The sequence below is a fragment of the Tinamus guttatus genome, unplaced genomic scaffold, assembly GCF_059628265.1.
Source record: "Tinamus guttatus ecotype Peru unplaced genomic scaffold, ASM5962826v1 Tinamus_guttatus_pri_ptg000716l, whole genome shotgun sequence".
In the NCBI taxonomy this organism is placed as follows: Eukaryota; Metazoa; Chordata; class Aves; order Tinamiformes; family Tinamidae; genus Tinamus; species Tinamus guttatus.
The window spans coordinates 175,396-184,639 of record NW_028289250.1 but is presented as its reverse complement, the minus strand read 5'-3'; the positions used below and the strand labels follow the sequence as shown (position 1 = coordinate 184,639).

At 45.5% G+C, this 9,244-nt stretch overlaps 1 protein-coding gene across 1 annotated transcript; it reads right to left on the bottom strand.

Annotated features, from left to right (window-relative positions):
- Positions 1 to 3,080: 3,080 nt before the first annotated feature.
- On the bottom strand, positions 3,081 to 8,412 carry FBXO5 (F-box protein 5). Its single transcript, XM_088537061.1, has 5 exons — positions 8,395 to 8,412; positions 5,843 to 6,576; positions 5,543 to 5,633; positions 4,182 to 4,340; positions 3,081 to 3,367 (listed from the first exon to the last, which is right to left on the bottom strand). Exons 1-5 carry the CDS (start codon positions 8,398 to 8,400, stop codon positions 3,116 to 3,118), a joined length of 1,242 nt encoding a protein of 413 aa, XP_088393187.1. The 5' UTR covers positions 8,401 to 8,412; the 3' UTR covers positions 3,081 to 3,115.
- Between the last annotated feature and the right edge of the window lie 832 nt (positions 8,413 to 9,244).

Below are 9,244 nucleotides of genomic sequence, written 5' to 3'. Positions count from 1 at the left end.
GCATCAGTCAGAGCAGACAGTATACTTTTATCACGAAATAGTCTGAGATTTTTCAAGTGTAATAACTGCGACAACCTTAAGTTTTAAACTTGTTATAGATAAACTATTCTGACTTTTTAGGATATAGATTCTTTGCAATGGAGCCCTCAACTAGTGACAATATAACTTGATATATACTGATTCTTTGCTGATGTGTCAGATATAAACCTCTTTAGAAAAATAAAACAAAACTCGGATTATGTACTATGCTAAAGTGCCATATGTTGCATAGCTCAAGGCATGATTTTGATTTTGCTTTTTCCTGTTTGGATTCTTGCACGTCTCCTAGCCCTCACAGTACAAAAAGATACTAGAGTGTAAATTACACTGCTGAGTGCCTGTGTCTGACCTGACAGACCTGTGTCTGCTCTTGTTTTTACAGGTGATTACATCATCAAATTAATCATCACCATCCGACACTTGTGCCCAGCTTTTCTGGTTGCCAAGGTGGGACAGCTGAGATTGTTATAAATTACAATATTTTTCAAAAAGGTATGAGCATCTCTTTAAGCTGTTTGGGTAGTAACTAAACAAGTTTTTTCAAAAGGACATAAGTGCAAGAGAGAAGACCTGCAAAATATTGACATTTTGTGACACTGTTGATTTCAGAAAGTCACCTCAGGAGGTAAATATGTGTATACACTGATAAGATCCCTTCTCAGTCTTCTATCCTTGAGCATGAACAGGCCCAGCTCACTCAGCCTCTCCAAAATAGGCACAGAAAGTTTAATTCAAGGGTGGTGATAAATGGGGCCGAATCTAGTTGGAGGCCTGTGACCAGTGTGCTGCCCAGCCGTCAGTACTGGGCCCAGTGCTGTTCACCTTGTTCATCAATGACTTGGACGAGGGCACAGAGTGCACCCTCAGCAAGTTTGCTGATGATGCCAAGCTGGGAGGAGTGGCCAACACTCCCAAGGGCTGCACTGCCATTCAGTGAGACCTAGACAGGATGGAGAGTTGGGCAGAGAGGAACCTCACAAGGTTCAACAAAGACAAGTGCAGGGTCCTGCACCTGGGAAGAAATAACCCCAAGCACCAGTACCCATTAGGAGCTGACCTGCTAGAAAGCAGCTCTACAGAGAGGGATTTGGGATTCCTGGTTGACAAGTTAACCATGAGTCAGCAATGTGCCCTCGTGGCCAAGAAGGCCAATGGGATTCTGACCTGCATCAGGAAGAGTGCTGCCATCAGCTCAAGGGAGGTGATCCTGCCCCTCTACTCAGCTCTGGTGAGGCCATACCTGGAGTACTGCATGCAGTTCTGGTCTCCCCAGTACAAGGACATCGAGCTTCTGGAGAGGGTCCAGCATAGAGCCACAAAGATGATTAAGGGACTGGAGCATCTATCTTATGAGGAAAGACTAAATGAGCTGGGCCTGTTTAGCCTAGAGAATGCTGAGAGGGGATCTGATCAACATGTACAAATACCTGAGGGGAGAATGTAAACAGGATGGGGCCAACCTCTTCTCACTGGTGGCCAGTGACCCGACAAGGGGCAATGAGTATAAACTAAATCACAGGAAGTTCCACCTCTATTTAAGAACTTCTTTCCTGGGAGGGTGCCAGAGCCCTAGAACAAGCTGCCCAGAGAGGTTGGGGAGTCTCCTTTTCTGAAGATCTTCAAAACCCACCTGGATGTGACCCTGGGCCATGTGCTCTATGTGGCCCTGACTGCTGACTATTTTTCTTCTCACAAAAGGTACTGCAGAACAATATCCAACAGCTGAAGACTATTATCCTCAAAAAAAGCCCACCAGTTTTGGCCTATAACATGGGACAGGTTAGTGACATTTCTGAGGTCTAATGAATAAAATCATATGCAACAGGATGGAAAAGTTAGCTTTCACAATTGGGTTTTGAGTGAGTGCTTCCCCTAGGTGGACTTAAATATGTTTTTATGCAAATGTTTCTACCACCAGGGTCATGAATTAAAAATTAACAAGTGCAGAAAAAGATGTAGTGCAGCATTTGATCCTGCTTTCCAAGAAGCTTACAGAAGCAGGGCCTACTCAAGTAGGACCTATGAGGCTGCCTTCTCAGTCTGTTATCTACTTACTCCTGAAGCAAGCAACAAAAATTGCTTTTTTTAAAAAAAAGAAAAAGTCATTTTTGACAACACAATCGCACTTTCCTTGAAAACGTGCCCTGCTTTGCCAGGGAATACCACATAGAAATTTACTGTTAGTGATTTGGCTGTACAACAACATAAATTCAGTCCATAAAAAATTTCCCACCGAATGTACTTGTTCAGTGGCTATAAAAATTTACTGTTAAGAGCCTTTAGATAAGCTGCAGGGTCACAGCATGACAATGGATTTACACAAAAAAAACCAAAATCAGTCTCTGTTAGTCAACATTTTTAAGACTCACCTAGTGGAAAAATAAGTTTAAAGAATGAACTTTTAAAATTAAAAACAAAGTCTGAACTTAATCTGTTGAAAACAGTAATTTATTTTGACATTTACAACACAAACGTGAAAATATTTAAAGTTGTATTTACAGATATATACAAATAGTTAAAATATAATTCAGAAAAAAAAATAGCAAGCCTAAGTATTTTTGGCAGTATATCCAAGGTATTTTTTCTCTTCTTTTTCTTATCCTTTCTTTTTTTTTTTGTTTTCCTTGGAAAGAATAAGTTCACAGTGGCTTCTTAATGAAGGAAGAATGAAGGCACAGCAACAAGATTCAAATAAGGCAAATAATCAGATAAAATAGTATTCTGAACTTTCACATTTTAAAATTAAGGCAAAGCCTCAAAAATAATAAAATCTAGAGTCCCTACACAATTTTATGTTAAAATGGATCTCACCTGCTTCACTTTAAATTTTCACTATAAAAGTTTTTAAAGACTTTTAGAACAAGAGCTAACATTTTAACTATAATTTATGCTTTCCGCTTCTGCTAGTTTTCTTTTATAAAGTGGATATTTTTATATTTCTATTTTTGGAGGGAGGCTGGGGCAGAGGTTGAATATAAAATAGCAGGAAACATTGCCATATTTGTTTTTCCTCTTGAGTATCTTCTAGATCTGAAAGAAGATTTATGGCTTGTCTATCAACCTGTATTAGGATGGATCACAATCGCCGTAGGTTCTGTTTGCTTTTCCTAGTCCCGGGAAGTGGCCCGAGCTTAGAGCTTGGTTTCAATGGTTTGCCACTCATACAGTCACTGGAGCTGTGGTAGCTGCACATGCACTTTGTGCAAAAGTCAAAGCCACAGCTTTCACGGCTGCACGTGGCTCTGTGTAGATAGGAGTCGTACTTTGCAGGTGAGCCGCAGCGATGGCAGGCTTTAAGGCTTTCGCAGTTTTTCAAGGTCTTGGCAGTCTATTGGAAAAGAATAGATAAAGTCATGGGTGGAAAACAAACGCACTTCCAAAACATTCCACGGAACACACTGCATAGTTTACTTTTCTCCTCCTCTAGAAGAGGAGATTACACCTTTTGTGTAACTGCTTTTATCAAATTCTGATCGAGATTGAACAAGAATCGATAACCACAGATATTTTCAATTGGATTATTAGTAATCAATTTAAAATTCTTAATGCTTGTAGATTGGATAGACAACTGGAGAGACAAACTAAACACTAAGCAGTAAGAACTGCAACCCAAATCTAACCACTGAATTCTCCAAACATCATCCAAAGACAAAGATTTAGTTAGCTCTTTTCACAAATAAATAAATAGACTCTACTTAAATTACCGCCAATATTTTCTGAATATCCCATGCTTATTAACCATGGCTTTCAACTGACTGTCAGTCTTGCCACAAGGAAAATATTTCAGTTTTCAAAACTAACTGGTTTTTATCCTTTTTTGAAAGCAGAAATTGATTATCAGTATTGAAGCAAAACAAACAGTATTAAACAAAAGTATTGAACAAAAAAAAAAAAAAAAAACACAAAAAAAAGTCACAAAGCCATCCTGACAGTACTCGAGCACTCGGTGCAGGAAGATGTAGGAGAGTATTAATATAGTTAGAGACAGTTTCTTAAAACTGGCTCAATAAGAGAAAAATGATAGCCATCCTGATTTAAGATTTTAAATGCTTGAAGCAGAACATACTACTTTTAGAAATATCTTTTACAAACTGATCACGCATCTGACATGCAAGCTAAAGATGAATGAAAACAACAGTTACCTCAGAAAACTCAATAAGCCTGCTGTGATTCTTAGATGTTTTGGATCTGTTGCCTTTTTTACCAAAGTTTGGTTGGGTAGCTTTCTGAACAGTAGCTAAAGCTGTTCGGTAGATAACATATTCCCTTGTTCCAGCATGCTCTGATGTTTTGCTGCCATCCTAACAGAAAGAAAAGCATAAAGTCAGATCAGCTACCTGCTTATAGAATATGAAATTACTTTTTATCTAGTATGAACTAAAAAAATATCTTTAATTCCTCCTCTGGCTAGGGGGTTTCTAGTAATTAAGTGCCACAGCAGGTAGTATGCTACCAATTTAACCTCAGTTTACTCAGCAACTACTACTGTAAATGTATAGAGAGAACCTCTGGTTCAGACCATGAAAACTAATTATCTTCTATTATGCACTGAAATTTGCTTTCACATTAACACATCAAAATCGTTCAGACAAAACATCCAATTGAGTCACTGCAGCGTTTTGAAGTGCAAAGCAAAAACTGTTTCTTCATGATGAAGATGAATGCTTACACCTTTTCCTTCTGAGGAGTCAATTCCTCCCTTCTCTCTGATTTTCCAAGCTAAACAATGTACAATGCAGAAAAGAATCAAACCTAACAGAATGAATGCTCATATCAGTGGAGTCTAGCTGTTTCATACAGATTAGGATCATAAAGAACTATGTAAAGCTGAGTTAGTGACCCCGTTCTGGCAGCATTCTGTTGGTTTCATTGTCTTTCCATTACAAGAACAAAACAAACAAAAAAACACTCCTAGTGTCTCAGAAGAGTCCTGCCTTGGTAAGTGTAATGCTAGGGTAGCTGGATCTCCTTCTATACAAGAAATATGCTGGTCATTAGGAGGGGCTTATTTGCAAAGGCTTTTCAATTATCTGTAGCTGACATTGTACTTCAGAAACCGCTGCCGGAAGGCACAAGATCCAAATCCTGCTGTTGTCTGGTTAGTTTCTCATATACTTTCTCCGTTCTGGATGTGTGGCCATGCTGAAGAAGCGGGTCATATCTGAGAGGTATCTTAGCTTATCCAGGAGGCAGTGCTGGAGCTGGTGCTCCATCTCCTTTGTAATACAGGACATGTGGAAGGGAAAGGCTACCCATCTCCTTGGGTAACCTTTTCAGAAACTATCCCGAGACTTCAAAATAGCTGAGGCACTAAAGACTTAGTGATTTGAAATGCTTAAGACAGGGCATCCTAATAGGATATATTCAAACACTCCAGTGAAACTGCTTGCAACCAAAGGTCTCCTTTGTGATTGCTTAAGGCTACAAATAATCATGAAATCATGAAATAACAGAAAAACACCACTGATTTATGCTAAAAATATCACCAAGTGCAAAAACTTACAGAAATGTTTCTCACAGCTTCATTATATTTTTGGAAAGCCCGTTTGTCATCATGTAGAATCTTCTTCCACGTTGTGCTGACTTTGGCAACACTGTAATGAAAATACAGAAGGGTCAGTTGTCTTCCAGGAGAGGGTAAAAAAGAGTATTATTCAGCAACAGAAACAATTTTGTGGGTAGGTGATAATATAATAATATACATTGAGAAAATGTTACAAGCCTCATATTTAAAATATTCTTAAGCCATCTGATTAGGTTGTTTGCTTTCCCAATAAAATACCTAGAAGATCAATATACTCACTTTATTAAATCCATTTCATCAAGATGCCTTAAGATGCTTGCTAAAACGTGCTTCAGGTTCTTTTGGAAGAGTTCAGCAAGAATATCTATTCTGTCTAACCCCATTTTCTTTCCAATTAGGTTATGAAGTTCAAACTTTCCCCTAAAAACAATCTTGTCTATTGCAGTTCGAGACCTGAGATTTCTTTTACCATTTTTTTTCAAAGTTGAGCAAATCATTTTTTCATAATGGATTACTGGCAACAAAGTCTTTGAGAACGGTACTTGGCTTTGGTTCTTCATAAGACAGTGCTTTGGTGTGCCACAGAGATTGCCAGCCAAGGGTATGCTGTCCTCATGTTCCGCTGGATCGCTGTACTGGTTGCTTAACATAGAGGAGTAACCACTGTCATCATTAAACTTACTACTATCCAGTGCCTCCATTTCATAGATACCTTCATCAAGTCTCTGGGTTACTTGTTTGTTTTCCTTGTTATGTACAGGCTTTCCTTCATCTTCAAGATCTAAATTTCTGGGGACTGTGTGGTATGATTCACTAGCAGAAACTTTTTGATGCTCTTTGGCACAGTCTTTACAAAACCCCTCTTCATAGCTCAAGGGGCAGGAGTTTCCCAGGCTTCTTTTTTCCACAGTAGATTTTGACAGTGTGAAGCCAGTATGAAGTGAGGTGCAATTAAAATCATATTTCATTTTGAAGGAGCGGTCGAGGTTTGCTTTCATTACTTTGTTCATATCCTGCAACAACAACAGCAGCAGCGTTAATACAAGGCTACATAAATTGCATCACAAATCTTTATTTCTTTTAAAGAAATGTTGGTATCTTTCTTCATTCGTACCAATAAGTATAAATTTTAAGTTTTTCTCTAACTGACCCTCTAGCGCCTAAATCAAACAAGTAAGAATGTGAGTAGCCAACACTATATGTACAGGAGACTCTCTCGGAATAGGCTGTTTTATGCTACATACAGCCTGGCGGAAAAAAAACGACTGGATCACCTACATTGTTTCTATTCCGCTAAATAGAACAAATTACTTTGAGACACCCCATCGACTATTTCTTGTCCTAAATGCAAGCAATATGCTCAGGACACGTGCAATGCCTGCAAGAGGCACTGATGCAGCCAGATATCTTGCAGCACAGCAGGGAGGGGGGCAATGCAAGGGTATTGCCAGCGTGCTCATTTGTACACCTAAATTACCAGAGGAGGTAGGGACCACTGAGCAATGATTAAGGTGGAACATGGTAACATGAGCATGCTTTTGCAAGGGTGGGAGAAACAGGCCCTGGCACTGACAGATACGGAGAAACAGCTTTTCTTGACCAATTTCTCTCCCCTCCCCCCAAGCGCGGGGCTATCTATATTAGCAATTGTGGGGGATGGGGAAGCGCTCAAGGGAAGGAGGAAGCCGCCTCTGTTGTATTAAATGTAAAGAAAAATATAATGCTCAACATGCTTTTGCAATCTGAATGCAAAAAAATAGCTTCCACGTTTGAGCAAATATTTCAGATGACTTAACGTTTCAATAATATTGGAGAAAAAAAAAGGAGAAAAAAAAGAGAGAGAGAAAAGAAATGGAGGGATTTCAAGCCTGTTCCGGAGGAAAAGTCCCTTCTGACCGATACTGGAGGGAATCGTGGTGAAAAATACACGTAGCTTTTTGTGCTCTGTGGGCGAGACGCGGGGCAGAGAGGGGAGCCCTCCCTAAGGCGCCTTTTCCCCATTTCCCTCCTAGTGCTCGGGGGCTGCTGGTCTCAACCGCCCGGTATCAGGAATCAATCGGTTAACCCCCCCCTCCACGGCTCTCCCGGGTTCCCGAGGCGCCGCCGGCAGAGCGGGAGCCCCAGCCCGCCCAGCGCCCTCCCCGCGCTGCTCCCGCGCCCGCGCGGGCCGGCGGCCGAGGCAGGTAGAGGCGCAGGGCGGGGGGCCCGGCCTTCACACAGGCGGCCCCGGGGCTGCTCCCCGCCTGTCCCGCGCTTCGGGCTTTCCCCCCAAGATGGTGGCGCGGGCGGGCGGGCGGGCGCGCGCCGGGGGGAGGCCGCCCCCCCGGCGCGGCCCGGCGGGCGGGAGAGCGCGCGGAGCTGCGCCGCGCTGCGCGCCCCGCCCGCCGCATCGGCCACCCCCGGCCCCGGCAGCGCGGCCCGCGCTGGGGGCTGGCGGCGGCGCGGGAGCCCCAAGCCGCGGCGGCTCCCCGGGGCGCCCCGCGCTGCCCCCATGCGCGTCCCGCCAGCGGGATCGCTGCCCGCCGGGCTGCGCGGAGCAGGGGCCGCGCAGAGCGGGGCCGCCCGGCGCCTCCCGCCGAGCCGTTCGCCTCCCGTCGGCCCCAACAGCGGCCGCTACCCGGAGTCCCGCGCAGCCTCCGCATCCCCGCCGCCCTGGGGGAGCCTGCAGCGTATGGACCTCTCTGCCCGCCCCAAGTCGGCTCAGCACAACCCGGTTCAGCCCAGGCCAACCCGACCCGACCAGACCAGACCCGATTCATCCCGGTCCGAGGCAGCTCCGCCTGGTCCGGCCCGATTCGGCCCGGCCCGCTGCAGCGCGGCCGCGCTCTCACCTGCATGCCTGTAGCGGCCGCGCCGGCGGGCAGTGAGCGAGTGCGCGGCCGCCCTCGCCGGGTGCTTTTAAAAAACTTTGAATTTGGTATCCAAAATCGCGGCGGCCAATGGGGAGCCGGCGGCGGGGCGGCGCGGCCAATGGGAGGCGGGCAGGAGGCGGGGGCCAATCCGCGGCGCGGCGGGCGGCGCCGGCGCCGCTCGCGTTTTCCCTCCTCGGGCGCCGAGGAGCGAGGCGAGTGGCCGCGGCCGTGGCGCGCGCGCGCCGCGAGGGGGGCGGAGCGCGGGAGAGCGCGGGGGCGGCGCCTGCGCGCCCCGCGCCGCCAGCGCCCCGCGCAGAGACCGGGAGCGGAGCCCGCGGCCCCCAGAGAGCGGAGCCAGGAATCGCGCTGCCCCCTCGCGGGCGCCGCCCCAGGGCGCGCCCCGCTGTTTCACAAAGCTCCGCGGGACAACGTGCGCCGTGGCGCGTTCCCGCAGCTGCGCCTGGCCCGCCAAGTGCTCGGCCTCGGTTCGGAAATGGCCCACGAAGATGCAAGTTTATCGGTGGGCAAGGGTGCCAGGGCAGAGGAAACTTCTGAATTCGCGCTTATTTAAGTATAATCAGCATTAACGCTTGGCAAATCAAGGGGGCAATTCTTCTGGAAGCTAAGCAAACCAAATGCAAGTGGGGGTGTCCCAGCACACCTAAATATACCTTCTTCTCGCAGTTCAGAAAGGTACCCTGACTTCTCAAGCCACAGGCTCATGAGAAAACAAATCTTTCACTAGGATGAATATAGAGCAAAAAAGAGACTTCAAATCCTTAAGCAGTAAAGCTTGCCAGGAGGTACTGCTGACTGTAAGGTCCAAGGG